Here is a 19,857-nt window from a genome sequence, read left to right as displayed (position 1 = left end):
GGGCCCCCGTTAGGGATCTTTAAGGGGGGCCCCCAGCCCTTCCCTTGGCTGTATGTGAGCAGGTGATCCAGGCTGGGTCAACCAGAGGCTCTTGTCTAGGACTCTGGGTCTTGAGCAAAGCGATGCCAAGATGAGGAGGGTGAGAACTCATTATGAGGCAGGGCTGTGTGTTCCTGTAAAGATGGTGACTGGGCTGGGACATGGTCCCCCCGCCTGCCTCAGCTCCAGGCCACTTTCTAAGCCTGCTCTCCAGGCTCCCGTCAGTCCTAGCATCTCCCTTTCCTGCTTGAGATAGCCTGAGTCCATTTCGGCTGCTTGTGTCCAGAGTCCTGATAGACGAGCACATCCTCGCTGGACCCTTGGTCCTTCTCAAAAATGGATGCTCCGAGGCATTTTTCCCTGCCGTTGTTTTTCAGAAGGTGCCAGCCAGCTCCCAGAGCCTCGGCCTCTCCTGGTTACACCACGAGCCCTCCTGGCATCCCCTGGTCCCAGAGCTCACACACCGGGTGGTTCCGGCCCTGCCCAGACTTGGTCAGTTTGCCAGCTTGCTGCTGAGCAGGGACAGCTAACAGACTTCCTTTCCCGCCCCCGTGCCTGGTCTGGCCTGGCCCCCAGGTCTCGCTGTCTAGAAGTGGAGGAGGGTTTCCTCAGTGACACCAACCACCATCTTACCCGCCTTTGTCATCTCCCCTCTTCAGCCAAACCTTTCAGGCAGAACAGCCTGAGTTTTCCAAGACTTCCTTCACGTGGGAGAGTACGGACCCCCTTCCCCGGCCACACCCGGCTTCCTGGCCATTTCCTTCGTCCCTGAGAGTGTCTCAACCCCAGGAGGTCTGTGTGGTGTTCTGGAAAGATGGCAGGTTTGGGTTCAGTGGAGCAGTCTGTGGACCTCAGCTGCAAACAGCCATGTGACTTTGGACTTCCCAGGCCATAACGGGCTCAGGACGCCCGCCTCTCTGCGTGGGGATTAAGTGAGACCCTGAAGGTCAACAGCAGCAGCCCGACGTCACTTACCAGGCACCGTGCAAAATGCCTTACACGCATCGCTGTGAGGTGAGGACGTGCACATTCCCATCTCACAGATGAGGAAACTGAGGCTCAGAGCAGGCAGCAGGGCCCAGCTGCCCACCCAGGCATCTGATCTAGCCCCTGACCACACCATTGCCCCTCGGGCACATGCTCACTCTTCCCTGCTTTTGAAACCCCTTGCCTTCCCCAGGGCCTCGGCCAGGCCCAACTTCCCTCCTCGACTTCCCTGTACTTCTTGCGGCCCCTCTTAGACCCCTGACCCCAGGCCACAGGACTGAGAGAGGAGGCAGGATCCAGGAGGATTAACGGATACCTTCCCAGTGTGGTTGGCATTAAAAAGTCTGCTGAGTGAATTAATGAAACGCAAGGCAAAGCGCAAAGACGCGGGCCCAGGAACAGTCTTGCTGCCCGGCTCTCCAGAACCTCGTTCCTGGGGAGGCAGAGAGTGTGAAGGTCTCTCCCACTCCACCTGCCAGGCTCACCACTCCCCAGCACACCTGGGAGGACAGGGGTGCAGAGGGGCTGGCTGCACAGCGGAGGAAGGCGGGCTCGTCCATCACAACAAAGGAGGCCCTTTGAATCACAGGCTCACGGGGGTGTGAAGAATCACCCAGTCCAGGGGTGCTCGGTCTTGGGCGGTTTATGGGAACCTGAAACCCCTTGAGAACCTGAAACAAACTATAGATTTACACTCAAGTAATGTACACACTGTGTATATACCACACACACACATAATTGTGCGGGCAGATTTGAATACACTCTGGACCACAGAGGAAGGTCCCAACTCCAGCCCAACCTTTCCTCTCCTGCCATGCTTCTGACGAGGACTCTAAGGCCCAGACTTGCTGTGGTCTCATCAGTGTCCTTCCCCAGTGTTGCCAGCTCTCCTTCTGGCACGTGGTGCGTACACATAGCCATTCGTTGCTTTGGCCAATGAAACGTGAGCTGACGTGATCTGCGTCGCTTCCGCTGGAAGCCTTTAAGAACCAATGCACCTTCAGCAGGCTCCCTTCCCCATGCCCTGGTAGCCAGAAACGTTCCAGTCGGTGCACACTCCACTGGCTCCCAGCTGACCCAGGATGGACAGGCAGCATGAGTGAGAAATAATCCTATGCTGTTTTAAGCCACTTAGAATTTGGGGCTGCTTGTCACAGTAGCATAACCCAGCACAACCTGGCTCGCCTAGTTTTTCCTGTGGCTTTGTTCACACAGAGTGTGCATCCTACCAGGAACACTCTGCCTCCCCGCCCTCCCTCACTGCGTGCTGAACCATCTGCCCTTCGGGTCTCACCCGAAATGCCCAGTCTCCAGAAGGCCTGTCTTAGTGGTCCCTTCCCCCTCACCATCCCTGACCACATCAGGTGATGATACCTCCTCTAACAGATCACACTGTCCTGTAATCACTTGTTTCTTTGTTCTTCTTCCTCTCCAGGCTGTGGACTCTGTGAGGTCAGGGGCCACATCTGACTTATTCACTACTATGCCCATGAAACCTGGGGAGATGTTTGTTAAATGAAAGACTGGCTGACTTGTGGAATGAATGAATGAATGAATGACTGATTGGATGGATATGTGGATGGATGGATAAATGCATGGGTGGGTGGATGGCTGGCTGGCTGGAAAGATAGATTAATGGATAGATGGATGAATGGATGGACAGATGGATGGGTGGATGAATGGACAGACAGATGGATAAACGGATGGGTTGGTGGACAGATGGATGGATGGATGATGGATGGACAGACATGGATAAATGGATGGGTGGGTGAGGAGATGGATGGATGGATGGGTGGATAGATGGGTACACAGACAGATGGATAAATGGATGGGTGGGTGGAGAGATGGATGGGTGGACAGACAGATGGATAAATGGATGGGTGGGTGGAGAGATGGATGGATGGATGGGTGGATAGATGGGTACACAGACAGATGGATAAATGGATGGGTGGGTGGAGAGATGGATGGATGGATGGATGGATGGACAGACAGATGGATAAATGGATGGGTGGGTGGAGAGATGGATGGGTGGACAGACAGATGGATAAATGGATGGGTGGGTGGAGAGATGGATGGGTGGACAGACAGATGGATAAATGGATGGGTGGGTGGAGAGATGGATGGATGGATGGGTGGATAGATGGATAGACAGACAGATGGATAAATGGATGGGTGGGTGGAGAGATGGATGGATGGATGGATGAAGCATCACTATACTCATGCTGCTCACTGAAGAAAATTTCATGTGAAACAAAACTTCAAAAGAACTATTCAGTCTTGATACCCTCTCTTCCCCAGTTGTATTTGACTAAGGCTCTAGAAATAATCATAGCAGTCTCTTTCTGAACACCCACTATGTAATGTTAAGTATTTTACAATGCTAAGTATTTTACATGTAATATTACTTATCCTTACAACACCCAAGGAGACAGGTACTATGGGTCCAGTTCACAGATAATGAAGATGCCCAGAGAGGTTATTCCTGCTGCCCGAGGTCACACAGCGAGAACATGGTAGAACTGGGCTGGGACTCAGTCTGTCTGACTGCACTGCCTGCTCTCTCTACTGTCCACCGGGGAACATGAGAGCCATGTGTCTGAGCTCCCTTGGGCTCCAGGAATTGGGCTGGGAAATCTGAAAGCATTATGCTGATGAAGGGGAAGGAGGAAGGACTTGGCATGTGTCCCAGTCACCAGGAGGCCCCACCCCGCAGACAAGAGGGTGGGCCAGAACTTTCCTCCCAAAGAGGGGGAGGCAGCTGGTGGGGCAGCCTCCGCCTCCTCGCGGCCGCTTCCCCTCTTGCTGATGGAGTTGGAGAGGTTTTAACACGGCTGGGCCATAACTACTCTTTCCTTTGGCTTGTCGAGTTTTGAAAAAGGACAGAGGCCACGAGGGACATCCAGAATCCCAGTGCCGGCATCTCTAAGAGCCTTCAAGGAAAGGGAGAGTGGACTGGGCTGTCCTTGACCTGGGGGAGAGGGCGCGTTTCTGCATAGGCCCCATCCCGCTGTGCGGGTGGCCGAGCCAGGACGTCACGGGGCACAGCTCGAAGTCCTGAGGGTCACTCAGGAGATGGGCCTGGAGCATGGGAAAGAGCCCCGGGGGCCGGCGCCAACTTCTCCTAGTGATAAATCTTTCTAATACGCAGAGGGCCTCGTTCCAGGCAAATTCTGCCTAATTTCCTCTTTGAAAGTTGCCAAGTTCTCTCTCATTGTTGTATTGTCTCGAGAGGTAAGAAAAACAGCCAAGGGTGCACCCGGGTGACTCTCCCCAGAGCTCCTTCCCCGGCTGACTTCTTAGGGAAAAACAGCACGTGCTTCTCAGACCGGAAAGGTCTCTCTCCAGCTTCCAGTAAGAAGGGACCCCGCCCCGCCCCCGCCCGGCTGCCAGTGTTTGGGGTAAATAGTCGTCCGGCCTCCCGAGAGACCTTCTGGAACATCAATGAGAAGAGCGGTCTCCGAAACCCTTCCAGAAAGAAGCAGAACCTCTCTGGGAAGGAGAGTCTCGTTGTTCTTGTTCCTCCTGAAACCTTGTTCTAGAGCAGCGGGTTCTGTCCGCTTCTCAAGGATGGGCAGAAACCCAACTGCGAGGCAGAAATCTCCAGAAGAAGATCTGTGGCCCCATAGCCTTTAATTCCCGCCACCCCACCCCGTGGGCGGGGAGCTGCGCCCACCCAGGATGCTTTGATCGCACCGTTGAGGTACTTAGGTAGTTACCTCCTCACAATGAAACGCCAGCAGAAAGGGCATGAAGGGAGGAAAGAAGATAAATGGGTGCTTTCTGTAACCGGGGATGCTAATAGCACGGCATTAGGGAGCTCATGCTGAAAACCACAAAGCACCCAGAAGCGCATCGACTGGACCCGGGCTGGAAGGCTGGGAGCTCTGTCTGACGACCTGACGCCCCGCTGGCGGACTGCTTGGCAATCTGGGCTCCGGAGGAGGGACACTTGCCCAAGAGCGTCTCTTAACCTTCCTTGAACCCAGATAGGTCAGCTCCCAGAAGTCTGAGTGAGGCAGTGATTCCAATTCTTACAAAGCAGCTTTGTAAGGAGGTCCCTGGGAGAGGGACAGAGAGAGAAGAAGGAGGAATGGAGAGAGGAGAGACACGGAGAGAGAGTTAGGTCAAGACACACAGAGAGGAGGGCTCAGGGTGCAGCGAGGTGCAGAGAGAGGCTCGGAGAAGGAAAGCAGACAGAGAAACCACAAGAGATGCAGGAAATTAAACAGAGCAAGGGAGAGAGAGAAGGGGAGGGGAGGGGAGAGAAGGGGAGGTGAGGGGAGAGGTGGAGAAAAAGTGTCAGAGAGACAGAGAAATCAGACACACACACATAACAGAAAACCTGAAAGAGAGACAGAGAGAGGAGGAGAGAGAGCAGGCAGGCTGGCATAGGGACGCCCGCACGTCCCTCACATCGCCCCTACATGGAGAATAGCTGTGCCACCTGAAGCAGGACAGGGCCCCCTCAGGGATGCAGGGATGCCAGAATGCTAAAGACCCCCTTTCATTCTGAGGTTATTTCCCCTGGGTGTGAGGGGGTGGTTCAGTGTATGGAGCATGGGTCAAAACGCAAAGTCCTAGGGTCCAGCCCCATACAGCAGAACTTCCTGTGACAATGGAAGTGTTCACCTGCGCTGTCCAATACAGGAGGCACCAGCTGCAAGTGGCTACTGAGCATTTGAAACGCGGCTAGAGGGCTGAGGAACTGCATCCTTAATCTGATTTAATAAATTAAACTTAAATGCAAATGACCCACGGTGGCTAGTGGCTGCTGTACGGACAGCACAGTTCCAGGCGTCTTCACTCGTCCGCCGACCAGAAGCTCCTCGAGTCAGCCTTGGCCCCCGTGCACACCTGGCTGCTTCTCGGGCCTCCCTGCCGCCCGGAGCAGGGAAGAGGGCTCTTTGTCACGCCATAGCTCTGGGGCCTGTCACGTGAATGGGGACAAGCCCAGAGCACGGGATCCCACCAACTGTCACGACAGCATGTGAGGAGCGCCCTGCCCGGCACCTCGGGCCACCACCCTGGGGCTCCAGGTGCCCCCCGGCCACTTCACTACCAGACAGATCTCCTGGCCTGGAGCCCATCTCCAAGATGACTCGGAACCCACTTATATAACGAGACGGCCACACGCCACCCATGAGTCACGGGAGGGAGGGGGAGGAGGGTGATGACAAGGAGGACGCAAGGTAGAAGCTGAGGGGAATGACAGCAAGGGAGAGACCGAGGCGGCTGCACCCACCTGGGGTCCCCTGGGTGATGGGACGGAGGCTGTGTCTGTGTCCCCTGCCCTGGCTCTGAATCCAGCTCTGGATCCCAGGATCCGCCGGCCGACCGCTTCCTCTCCCGGCTGCTCTCCTGCTCCAGCCTCTGGCTCCCGGGCTGTGCGGGCTGCACCGTCCGCTGGAGCAGGGGGCAGTCACAGGCGTGAGCACGGCAGGGGGAGCTCTGACGTGAGGCCACAGCCTGACGCAGCCCCAGCCAGGCGAGTCATCACAGCCGGCCTGCAGCCACGGCCTGGGTTAAAGGGACATTCCAGGCGATCCCAGCGACCGGTTTCCCTTGCAGCCTGACTGCTCCTCTGTCCCCAGGGCGAGCGAGGCTCAGGGTACTTCCTTGGGTCATGCTGTCCCGTCCACGCCCAGATGCTATGAGGCTCTCTTGCTGGCAGGGCAGCGACCACTCTACCCGGGTAGATGGCGGCTGAGGCCTCCCCCCTCTAGCTGGGCCACTCCGAGGGTATCCCCCTCTCCCACCTCCCTCTGGCACTCACACACCCAGCCTCCTCTGCCCTGCAACCAGACCGGTCCTCCTATTGTTCCCTCTACCCCTTAAGAGCTTTCAGGGCCTCCCGATTGCCCTCAGAATAGAGGGTGCCTTCCTCACTCAGCTAACAAGACCTGTGCAATGTGGTTGTGACGCATCCACAGGGTCCTGAATCCCTCCTCTCTCCTTCAGGGCAGCAAATACCCCCTCCCTCGCATTCACGCTTTGCACCTGCATTCCCTCTGCCCAGAGTGTGTACTCCCATCCCGGCACACTCCTACGCATCCCTCTACGCCCAGCTCTAATGTTGCCACCCGGGAGGAGCCTTGTCTGGCGCCCACGGGCCGAGTGAGTCACTTCCTGCTCTGGACTCTCAGTTGTTGGGACTTACGTCTATTTTAGCTGTTTTCTCTCTGGTCATTTGTCTACGGCTCTGTCTCCCCGGGGGCCCGCAGCTCTTCAAGGATGGGGCTGCGGGCTTATCCACCTCCTCCCCCAGCTCAGGGCTCTGTGGTTCCATCAGATTTCCTCAGCAGGCCCTCCTCTTCTCAACTTTCCACGGAACCCCATTATTGCCCCCCGATCTTCCACCACTGCTCCCCCAAGTCCAGGGTGGTCAGAACTCAGAGACTCTGCTGCAGCCATGGGATGGGCGGGAAGGACAGAGAGGACAGCTCTGGGGCTGCAGGGGACGAGGGCAAAGGTAAGGGCGGATAAAAGGAAAGCTGCCGAGTGAGAGCGAGAGCCTGAAGAAGAAGGCAGACGGGCAGGCACGTTTGGGTGTCCTCCAAGAGACGACAGGAAAGAACGGGATTTTTCGAGGGGATGTTTAGCTGTTACACTCAGCTTGTCGAGCTCAGCATTCCTCAGAGGCCAAAGTGCGTGCCTCTTGGCTCCAATGTTGTTACACAATCTAGTAGCCACTTTTTTTTTTTTTTTTAATCAATATATTCCCCAGGCCCGGGTCTCTCTCTCTCTCTCTCTTTTTTTTTTTTGGTGAGGAAGATTGGCCATGTGCTAAAAATCTGTTGCTAATCTTCATCTTCTTGCTTGAGGAAGATTGTCCCTGAGCTAACATCTGTGCCAATCTTCCTCTATTTTGTATGTGGGACACCTGCCTCAGCGTGGCTTGATGAGTGGTGTGCGGGTCTGCACCTAGGATCCAGACCTGAGAATCCTGGGCCGCCAAAGCAGAGCGCAGGAACTTAACCACTGCGCCACTGGGCTGGCCCCTCTAGTGGGCACTTTTGAAACGGGTTTTAGGCAACATCTCTTTGGGCTCAGAGCAGGTCTCCCTGGAGTGACAAAGTAAGAAAGAAAACGCTCCTAAAAGAAAGGTCAGGGCAGACAGTTCTCCCAATGACAAGAGAGAACTTTCTCTCTAGATGAGGAGTTTCTGACTTGGGGTCTCTGCTGGAAATTGGGGTGGCTCTCCCTGAAATGATACAGAACATGTCGAATGTATGTTCTGCAGTGGCCATGTGACTTTTTTCCACCACAGTTCCTTTCTCGGAGGGCCTTCTTGTCCCCTGTCCATGAGGTCCTGGTAGGGCTACGAGAGTACACAGCTCTGTGGTCAAGGGTGGGCATGCGACTCAGAGTAGGGCATTCCCTGGGGTGCAAAGGACTACAGTAGAGCCAATCGGGAATCTTCCAGAGATTTTATAGAAAGATATTGGAAGGAAAAAACGCTGTCACATTTCAAAGGATTACGAGCTCCAAGAATGTGGCTTGAGACTGCCAGAAGTCCACCTCCCCCACCAAATGGAGAGATCCTGCCTGACAATGAAGCCAACACACAGAAGCAGAGCCAGGAGATGGAGAGAAAGATGCTGAATATTAATATGATTTGACTCCTGGATCCAGCTATGCCTGACTTCCCCGTTATTTTAATATAGCATTAAATTCTCTTTTTGCTTCAGACACTTTGAATAACATTTGTATCATTTCCGATCAACAGTCCTTGACCAATATACCCAAAACGCACACTTTTCCGAGGAGACAGCTCATACTTCCATCAAAGATTCAAACGGCTTATTAGACCAGTGAGAAGTAAGAAATCTCCCCATTTGAAGTATAGCAAAAAGTACCATCTGTTGCTTACTTGCTTCTTACAGCCTTTTAAGGCCTAACAACATGCACACATGCCTCAGTTTCCTCATCTGTAAAAGGGAGATCAGAAAACCTATTTCTCAGGTTTGTTTAATGAAACAAAAACTCAGCATGTAAAGCTCCTAGACTGTGGCAGGCATGCAGCTGGAGCTCAATCCATGCGCATTCCCTTTTCCTCTACCTGCATGAGCCCCAGTTTACACTTTTTCATACTTGGAGAAAAAACTTCCTCAGTTAAACCACCTTTCCTCCTGACAGCTGGCCGTCTCCCTGGGAGGGAAGAGGAGGGTGCGTGCGGGGAGGGGGGACAGCTGCTCGTTCGTGTTTATCCTACCTGCAGGAGGACCGTTCCCCCAGGAACCGTGAGCTGTAAACAGTACTTCGGGGCGTTCTCCCAGGACAGCAGCTGAACATCTTCAATAGCGCTGTAGGAGACCGAGTTTTCCATGTACCCAGTTGGCTGCAGCAAAAAAAAAAAAAAAAAAGAAAAGACATGCATTGGTTACAAGATCAGGCACAACATCGGCGCCTCAGAAGAAGGTTCCAGAAAAATAGCCCCATGCTGGCAATGAGCAAACTGAGCTGGTACAAAAACTCTGCAACTTCAGGGACCAAAGGGACTCTGAATTTCCTAGCTGGCGGCATCCAGCTGGAGGGGAGGGGCCGTGCGGGAACCTCGCCCACGTGTTTGGAGGCGCAGAGTCGGGACTAGACTGGGGTCCCTGAGGGAAGCCCCGAGGACTGTTCTCCTGGCAGCCGCAGGGCCCAGCACGGGGCGGAGCCTGAGTCCCTCTATCCCTCACAGTGTCCAAGCCATCACCCTCCCCTTCCCAGAAAGCAGTCACAGCCCCCTCACTGGTCTTCTCGCCTCATCCCTTCCTACAGGCACGTGCTCTCCACTCAGCACCCAGGGCCGCGTTCCAAGTCAGCAAACTCGATCCCTTTATTCCCCTACTAAGCATCCTTCAATGGCTCCCAGTGGCCCAACCACGAAATCCACGTTCCCATCCACCATCAACAGGCCTGCAGGTCTGGTCTTGCTTCCGCCTCCAGCCACCCCTCCCTCCCTGGGAATTTCTTGCCCTTTCTGTGCTCCTCTACGTGGGCCCACTGACAGCACCAAAAACTCAGCTTGCTCCTTGTCCCAAAAAGGCCGCGGCCCCACCCCTGGCATCTTCTCTTCTCCTCTCCAGGTCTCAGCTCAGCAGGACTTCTGGGGGGAACCTGTGACCCTCTGGACCTCATAACCCAGTGGGTCGCATCCTCCCTGGTGGCCTCTGTGCTCACCATGCCCGGTTTAATTATTGTGGCCTTGTATCATGTGCTATCTGTTTGACAGCTGCCTCCTGGCCAGGCTGCAGCTCCGTAAGGTCAGGCTCCTGTTTGTCTTGGTCCCTGCTCTCTCTCCCCAGTGCCTGGCACGTGGCGAGGGCTCGAGAATTTGTGTGGAAAGAAAGAAGGATAAAGGCTCTCATTGGTCAACTCTGGGGTGAGGGTGGGGCAAGAGAAACTCACAGCCATTCACTGCTCTGTGAGTGAGGTCCGCCGTCACAGAGAGAAGGCACCAGGAGCATGCACCTGCCACCAGGGACCAGCAGCACCCTTGTCACCCTGTCCCCAGGAAGCCAGAGTTCAGCAGAATCGGAGGCGAGTGTAGCACAGCTGAGAGGAGCAACAGCTAACATCTCCCTAAGCCTGAGACGCCAAGGCTCCCGGGCACTCGATGAACACCATCTCCTTTAATCCTCACGACAGGCCCATGGAGCAGGAGCTGGGGCCATCCCACTGCACAGATGAGGATGCTGAGGCTCAGGGGGGCATGCCACATGCCCAAGGTCACCCAGCTGGGCAGGGGTGTGGCCAAGACTGAACTCAGCTGCTGACTCTGGACTCGGCGCCCTGAGCACCATGCTCAAGCAAGAGGCAGACGTGATTTCAAATCCGTGGCCCAACAAGCTATTCTACCTAAGGACTCAGGACCTCCAGGAGGTGTGTCAGTTTCAGGTTCTGCCTGCCAAAGCTGAGGTCTGGTGGTGGTGGCGGCGGAGAGGGCTGAGAGCTTCAGCTGCCTCAAACTTCCCTTACCCGATCAGTCACCAGCTCAGGAGGGAACAGCGACTGATCAATTGACCTGCCCATTCATTCACTCGCTCGTCCATTCATCTGACAGATATTTATTAAGCACCCATTACTTCCAGGCCATAGGCTGGGTGCTGGGGATACAGCAGTGAGTGTCTGAGACCAGGGCCCAGTGGGGGCAAGAGACAGCAGACGAACAAACCACCCCAATAAATAAACTATAGGACAGCAGCAAGTGCTGCACCAAGAATCCAAATGTGGTGTGGTGGACAGGAGGCTGGGAGCTGGAGCTCCCTGGGAAGATGGAGGGAAAGTGCATCTCAGAGCACACAGCCAGTGCAAAGGCCCAGGGGCGGGAAGAAGCTGGCAGTGTTCAGGGAGGGAGGCCAGGGTAAGAAATGCCCTGGAGAGATGAGCAGGCCACCCCTGGAGGGACGCGAAGGCCCAGCTGGGGGCCCAGGTACCACTCCCTGGGGGGTGGACACTGCAGCGGCTTTAGGAAGGTTTTATAGCATCACTGGGAGGAGTAGGCGGAAGCAGGGAACAGCCTGGAGGCTCCTGCACAGGTCCAGGTCAGACCCTGGCGGGGAGTCGGGGAGGCAGCCAAGTTCGTCCTCCCTTCTCACCAGCACATGGCCCGCCCTCAGCAGGAGCCCAGGCGGCCGCGTGTCCGACCAGCATGGCTCCATCAGCGGGCCCCAGAGGCGGACACGTGGGCTCCCCTTCACCTTCTGCCCTCTTCCAGCATCCTCCACACTATCGTGTTCTCGAAATTCTGCAATAAACAGCTCAGCCCACCAGCATGTCTTGTCCTGAGAATATCAGTGAGACCAGGGGCTTGGGGGATCGGCTATGGGCTTATTTTCCCAACCCACGTTCGAGTATTTATGGTGGGTGTGGCTGACAGCCTGTCTGCCCCGTGGGGTTTCTGCACCGTAAGAGCAGGAATTCTCCTCTGACCTGTTCCAAGGGCCCAAGCAGAGCCTGACGTTTACGGAGGTGAGCGTCGTTTTCTTAATAAACGAAGGAATATTTTCCTAAATCAAAAAATGTTCATCCATGGATTACTTATAATCACTATGCATAACATGCTTGGGAAGATGCTTTTTTTGTTTATTATGCTTAAAAATTAAATCAAAATATTAAAAATACATTAATAGATTTTTAAAAAAAATCTCCATTAGGAAGCAACGGCACTTGGGTGCCCGGTTGCACCAAATGCCTTTTCTTGGTGGCCCATGTCACTTCTCTCCCCTTTTAAGGTCCATGCATTTGGAAAACTGCATACAAGAGAGAGACACGAAATCCACTCCGAAAATCCCAGCAGGGGGGGAGAGTGGCCGCAAAGGCGTGAACGTGACCATCCAAGGCAGCCTCGCTTCTTAGAATCGCACCTGGGACACATAGGCAGAGGGCCTCGCAGCTTCTCCTTCCCTCACAGCCTCCTCGGAGACCCTCCGCGCTTGCTGCCCAGTGCCACACCAAGCCCGTGGCAGCACGTTCCGGCAGAGGACCTCCAGTGACGTGTGCGATCTGACATGAGGGAGCGCTCACTGACCGCCTGCGTCTGCCTTTCTCACGACCCTGCTTTAGCCGCTTCAATGTGGCCTTAATTAGAAGTTGCAACACAGGCTTTTTGGGGGAGAGGCTGGGTATAAATAAATACATACTGTTTTTTAAAAACAGCTGTATCACTTTCCCATCATTTGAAGCAGTACTGGCTAAAAGCAGAATCTGTAGACTCAACAGGACCTGTGTTTGAGCCACTTATTGTGTGTCTTTATGTAAGTTGCTGCACCTCTCTGAACCCGTTTCTTCCAGTGGTAAAACGAGAACTTAATAAATTATTAGGAACCTTAAAGGAGATCCAGTGTGTCAAGGGCTTAGCATAGCACTTAGAACATACTGAAAAGCTTAACAAAATGAACTGTTGTGAGAAAGATTAGACTTCATCTCTGGAGTCTTCCTCCTCAAAACCCATAATTCTAGTCTAACCATGAGAAAAACATCAGAGCAACCCCAGTGGCAGGCCATGCCCCAAAATGCATGACCAGTTCAAGGGAAGTTCGAGCAAGTGTCCCAACCAAGAGAAGTCTTTGGAGACACGATGACGAAAAGTACTGACCGGGGGATCCTGGGACAGAAAAGGGACAAGGTGAAAACTGAGGAAATCGAATAAAGGAGGGACTCTAACAACAGCCTATCAATGTCGGTTCATCAGTTGGGACAAATGCATCATGCCATTGTAAGATGGTACCAAGTAGGGCAGCGGGGTGTGGGGCATATGGGAATTCTCTGCACCATCTGTAACTTTTCTGTACATCTCAAGCTGTTCTAAAGGAAACGTTTATTAAGAAACATTAACCCAAGGGGCCGGCCCGGTGGCGCAGCGGTTAAGTGCGCACATTCCGCTTCGGTGGCCTGGGGTTTGGATCCCGGGTGCGGACACGGCACCTCATGGCAAGCCACGCTGTGGTAGGCGTCCCACATATAAAGTAGAGGAAGGTGGGCACGGATGTTAGCTCAGGGCCAGTCTTGCTCAGCAAAAAGAGGAGGATTGGCAGCAGTTAGCTCAGGGCTAATCTTCCTAAAAAAACCCACAAACAACAACAAAAACCAAAACAAAACAAAATAAAAAGAAAAATTAACTGCTGCTGCCACCACTCCTGCTGTTGCTGTCACCATCATAGTCCACAGAGCCGAGGCAGGAGCCACGAGGCGTGTAAGGGAAACGGGACAGACTGGGACGCAAAGCCCCCAGGGGCTGCTCTCTGGACTCGGTGTGAGCCAACGCGGACCAGGCAGCTTCGTCCTGGGTACTTTCACACGCTGGGGATGATTTCACAGATGACTGATAATTCCCTGGTAATCTGAACAGGACTACAGGGGAGGAGATTCCTGCATGGGGTAAACGCTGGGTTAGAAGAGAAGGAGAAATTAAATGCTCCTCCACTCGAGGGAAGGGAGGAAATCCAGCTCTGAGTGGACAATAAACAGATTAAAAGTTATTTCTACCTGTGAAAGCAGGGCAAGCCGTTCTGTATGACTCCATTTATACAACATCCCGGAATACACAAAACCACAGGGGTGGACACATCAGACCAGCAGTCGCCCAGCGGCTGGGACAGGGGAAGGGACCAGTTACTGAGGGACATGGGGGCACTTTTTGGGGTCATGGAAGTATTCTATATCTTGACTGGGGTGCTGGTTACTAGACTATACGTTTGTCAAAACTCACAGATCTGCACACTAAAAGCGTGAACGCTACTGAATGTAAATTACACCTCAAACCTAACTATGGCACTGCGTGAATATTCAAGATAATCTGGAAGATGATGAACAGGATGAAATCTTTCAGATAAAACTGTATCAAGACCACTCATTAGCACTGCATATATTACCTTCCTGATTATTTTTTAGACATAAGTTTTTTTTTTTTTTTAACAGAGCCCAAATCTTACGGGTACATATAATTTTGTAACCTGCTTTTTTTCACATAATGCTAGATCATATGCACATCCCATATTCTGAACCATAACCTCCAGAACTATCATTTTAGTGGCTATAAGATATTCAGCCACTATTTATTTATTTATTTTTATTTGTTTGAGGAAGATCAGCCCTAAGCTAACATCTGCTGCCAATCCTCCTCTTTTTTGCTGAGGAAGACTGGCCCTGAGCTAACATCTGTGCCTATCTTCCACTATTTTATATGTGGGACGCCTGCCACAGCATGGCTTTGCCAAGCAGTGCCATGTCCACACCCGCGATCCAAACCAGCGAACCCTGGGCCACCGAAGCGGAACGTGCAAACTTAACCACTGTGCCACCAGGCTGGCCCCTCGGCCACTATTTATTTAATTTTTGTTTTTGTTTTTCTTTGCTGGGAAAGATTCGCCCTGAGCTAACATCTGTTGCCGATCTCCCCCCTCCCCCACTCCCCAAAGCCTCCGTACACAGTTGTATATTCTAGTTGTAGGTTCTTCCAGTTCTTCTGCGTGAGCCACTGCCACAGCATGCCAACTGACAGACGGGTGGTGTGGTCCTGTGCCCGGGCACGGAACCCGAGCCGCTGAACTGTAACCACTAGGCCATCAGGGCCGGCTCGGCCACCATTTATCATCAACCCTACCCCCTCCACCCCCGACAGTGCGGCGGTTTCATTTTACGCCACTATAAACAACTGCACGGTGAACATCCTTGTGAAACATGTTTTTCTAGCCTATATTTAGGATTATTTCCTTAGGCCAGATTCCCAGAAATGGAATGACTGGGACAAAGGGTAAGGGCCTATTTTATGTTGTCGCCAAACTGTTCTCATTGAAGAGACAGTAGAGAGAACTGGGGAGTCCTGGCTAAGACCGGGGGGCCTTCGTGCTGGGCCCCCCGCTTGCCGGGGTCCGGCTGGAAGCCATGTTCCGACCCGGGTGCGTTCAGTGTGACGGGCTGGAAGCTGAGTGCTCACAGTGCGACCACACAGGGTGGGTGTTGGGTTGCAGCCGTCTGTAAGCTGGGGTCCTGGCCCTGGGGATGCTGCTCTCCCATGGGAGTCAGGGATCTGGTCGGAGGCCTCTGTCCTTTCCCTCTCTGGGACTGATGAGGGGCCAGTTTGGGGTCTGGGTGTTTGCAGGACGGGAAGAGAACAGTCTCGCTCTGCTTTCGTTTCTGAGATGAGCTGCTTCCCTGGTGAGGTCTGCGCTAGAGAAAGCAGGGCCTGGGGGACTCAACAGGGCCCCAGTGATTCCCCAAGGTCTTCAGAGCTGACATCCCAAACAGGGCACCTTCTCGGACTTCCCAGGCGTCAAAGTGGGCAGCGAGTGGGGTGACCAAAGACCCTGAGACAGCGCCCCCCACCCCGAGTCCCCCAGTCATCACCTCCCCCCACCTTTCCAGGGAGCCAGCTCCCTCTCGCCTAAACTGCCTGCTGGTTTCCATGGGGATTTCTCTAAAAGTGCTTATGAATCATGACGTCCGAGGCCCCCCAGACGAGGCTGCAGGCTGACTCAAGGCACACGTCAGGAAGGCGCCCAGCACTGTTCCTGGCAGGGCGGGGGGAGGAGGCTCCCGGACCCCAAAAGGAAAAGCTGGTCAGGAATCATCCACCCTCCACCAGCACGCTCCCGAGACCGGAGGATGTGGGAGACTGGGAAACCTCGCCCAGCTGGGGACCTGGGCTGAGAACACAGGCGGTGTGTCATGGGGGGTTGCTGCCCTGGCTGCCAGCTGGGTGCGCGATGCTGGGGACACGTCTCCTTGCTCCACGTACGGAAGCCACCTGAGTCATCATGCAGGGGACCCAGGCTGCATGGCCTGGTTCCACACGGCACTGCCCTGCTGGCATGAGGAAGGAATGGCTCTGGCACCCACACACAAACCCCGGGCTCGATGGAGAGACGCAAGTCGGAGGGCAGGAGAGCCCCTTCCAGCCCCGCCTTGGACAGTCAACAACAACGGCAATAATAATAGTGATGACACCATTACTCCGTGGTGGTGCCGTGAAGTGGCTTGGACTAGGGGAGTGGGCTTCAGCCCTCACTTCCCCTTCTGCTTTTCAAAAAATTGAGATAAAACTCATCTGACAGAAAATTAAACATTAACTATTTGAAAACATACAATTCAGTGGCATTTGGGTGCACTCACAATGCAGTGCAACCTCCACCTCAATTCAGTTCAGACACATTTTCATTATCCCAAAAGGAAGCCCCATAGCCATTAAGTGGTCACTCGCTGTGACATCACCCCAGTCCCTGGTGACCACCGGTCTGCAATCTGTCCCTGTGGATTTGCCTACTCTGGACATTTCGTATTGACGGAATCAGACAATCTGGGGTCCTTTCTGTCCGGCTCCTTACACTTGAACGTTTTCGAAGTTCCTCCATGTTGCACGTACCACGCGTCAGTACTTCCATCCTTTTTACGGCTGAATAATGTTCCGCTGAATGCACAGGCCACGTTTTCTTGACCCCTTCATCAGCTGAAGGACATCTGAGTTGTCCACCTTTTGGCCATCGTGAACAGCCTGCCGCATGTTTTTCTCAGTGACCTGGCAGGACATGCACCCTGCACACACAACCCTCGCCAAGCTCCCCCAACAGACACACACAGGTGCCCTGGCTGACCTTTACCCAGCGGTCACCATGTGGCCGGCACCGTGCTGAGGGCTTTGGATACATTATCCCATTTATCAGAACAACAACAATGCTGCAGGGGGCAGCTGTGATGGCCCCCATTTATCCACACGTTACAGAAGAAGAAACTGAGGCATGGAGAGGTAAGGCCATGTTGCAGCTCCTGTTTTCAAGAGAGAAGACACTGAACTCAACCTCACGACCCCCAAGACTGTGCCCTCCATCCCTACGCTCTGCCCAACTCCTCCAGCCAGCTCCTAACTCCAGTGTGCGTACGGGTGTGCGCGTGCATCGTGAAGGCGCCTGTGCAGAAAGGGGCGGGGACCAGAGAGGACGTCAGAGGCGGCCCCGGCACAGCGGGGGGTCTCAGCATCTGCCTTCCAACTGACTGCCATCCAGCCCCGCAGGTCAGCAGGCCACCTCCGGCTCGACTCGGCCTCCAGGGCAGAAACCCACACACGCTCATTTGGGAAAGGCCTGTCAAAATATTTGGATGTTCTCTTGAATGCCACAAAGGGAGAGTTGAGCAGGGAGAGCAAAGCGGCGGGGAACAATTTGCTGCTAGATGAGCCAGTCTGGGCCCCGGTCCCAGAGCTCATCTCCTCAAACGCCGTCCCCGTCCCCTCGTTTCTGTAACCAAACAGACCGAACATGATGTGACCTCTTCTTGTTGCCCAGGGTCCCTGGTGTTGTGACCCCCCCCCCAACCCCTCCACCGGTGAGCTGGGCTGCAGCCCAGCGATGCCCTCGGTGCCACTTGGGAATAGAGAGCTGCGCACTGCTACACTCCGGCCTGGAGTTGGAGAGATGGGTCTGTTTTGAACAGCTTCTCCCATCATTCTCTGGATGCCAAATGGTTACTTCCTATTGCTGCCAATGAATCTGCCCCCACACCCTACCCTCAAAAGGTTACTGCTGTGGCCTGTGAAACCAGAGCACCAAGCGCATTAGAATTATGTGTAAAGTAAAAGTAACTGGGTTCGGAGCAAGAAAATCTCTTACAGGAAAGATACATCCTTCTTGTGTTTTGTGGTGCTTTGTCCGATCTTCTCTTGGTGGCGGGGGTGATTATTCTAAGTTCTTCACAGCATAAATAACTCTAGATTGGCACTGTCTGGTGGAACTTTCTGCAATGATGGAAATGCTCTGTATCTGCGCTGCCCGACGCAGGAGCCACTGAGCACTTGAAATGCGGCTAGGGTAACGGTCACCTTGGGACTGAGGTCATGCAGTCACTCAGCATGTGGAACCCTTCCCATGTGTAACCAATACCAGGGCCTGGGGACATGGCAGTGAAGGGGAGGGACACAGTGCTACACATGGAGCTGATAAGTTGGTGGGAGAGAAACATGACCCAGGAAAATGGAGGGAGGGGCAGGTCAGATGGATAGAATCTGCGTCCCAGACAGCTGAGAAACTGATCAAGGCTCAGAGGGAGCCTGGATGGAGGGACTGGCCCCAGGCCCCTCTCAGGCCCAGTGGAGCTGTTGGTGGGCATGAATGCCAGGCACCCCTCCTCCTGCCCTAGTGTTGGGACCTCCCTGGCTGGGAGCACCACTGCTGGCACACCCTGCCCACCTCCCACATCAGCATGGCCCCCCGCCAGCCCCCGGTAGGCAGGTATCACCATCGCCCTTGTGACAGACCAGAAACAGAGGCTCTGCGCAGGTACGCACCTTGACCGACCACGCACAGCTACTCAGGACAGAAGTAGGAAGAGAACTGAGACCTGCGGACTTTCCTGGCCTTGGTCTATAAAAGCTAGTGAGTTAAAAATCAGGGGCTCGACAGTCCTCCAGCAGAACGGCTCCAACGAGAAAGACGACGACAAGGGTCGGCGTGGATACGGAGCAGCTGGAATGCTCCTCAACTGCTGGTGGAAATCGCAATTGCTAAACCACTTCAGAAAACTTCACAATAGGATCTGCCAAAGCTGGACATACGCATCCCCTGCGACCAGCAGCCCCACTCCTGTGAAAAAACGCCGACATACGTCCTCCCAAAGACCTGTACACAAATGCTCCCCGAGGACCACAGAGCCCCAGACTGGAACAGACTGGGAGCTACCCAGACGCCCACCAACAGAAGACTGGATCAAGAAATCGGGGTCCACTCACCCAGTGGAACAGTTACACAACAACGAGAAGGAAGGATCCACGACTACACACAACACGTGGATGGACCGTACCAACAAGAACACGATGCTGGGGAAAGCGAAGGCGGCAGGAGAGGGAGACCGGACAGGAGACGGATGGGACTCCATGAAGGAAGCCACAGGCCTGAGTCTACAGAAGCTGAGAAGGGCTGCTGGGGACAGGACCCTGCGGACAGCACTCATTGGTGGGGTCGTCAGGAGTCGGAGCTGACTTCGTGGTTTGTAACAACAACGCTGTGCAAGAGAAACTAGACACAGAAGCACATACTGCATGCGTCCATTTATAGAAAGCTCAGAAATAGGGAAAACTCGCTCCACGCTGTGAGAAGTCAGTGTGCTGGGTATTGGGGTGACCAGCTGTCTGGTTTGCCTGAGAATGAGGGGTTTCTCAAGCATCGGATATTCGGCACTAAAACCGGGAAAGTTCTGGGAAAACTGGTACGAGTTGGTGACCCTACTGTCGCCCCGGATGGGGACAGTACTGGAAAGGGGCAAGAGGGAGCTTCTGGAGGCCTCGCACTGGTCTAGTTCTTGATTCGCGTTGGGAGTGACACAGTGTGTTCACTTTGCTAAAACACATAAGCGGGACAC

General features: G+C 54.1%; 1 protein-coding gene across 2 annotated transcripts in view; it reads right to left on the bottom strand.

The window, feature by feature from the left end:
• CMIP (c-Maf inducing protein) overlaps window positions 1-19,857 on the bottom strand; it is a 240,906-nt gene that overhangs the window by 84,810 nt on the left and 136,239 nt on the right. For both annotated transcript variants that reach the window (XM_023637379.2, XM_023637380.2), the window contains exon 2: window positions 9,239-9,364. In XM_023637379.2, the coding sequence (XP_023493147.1) occupies window positions 9,239-9,364 (126 nt within the window). The remainder of the gene's footprint in view (window positions 1-9,238; window positions 9,365-19,857) is intronic.

This window comes from Equus caballus, chromosome 3 (genome assembly GCF_041296265.1).
Source record: "Equus caballus isolate H_3958 breed thoroughbred chromosome 3, TB-T2T, whole genome shotgun sequence".
Classification (NCBI taxonomy): Eukaryota; Metazoa; Chordata; class Mammalia; order Perissodactyla; family Equidae; genus Equus; species Equus caballus.
This window is presented reverse-complemented; position numbering and strand designations above follow the sequence as displayed.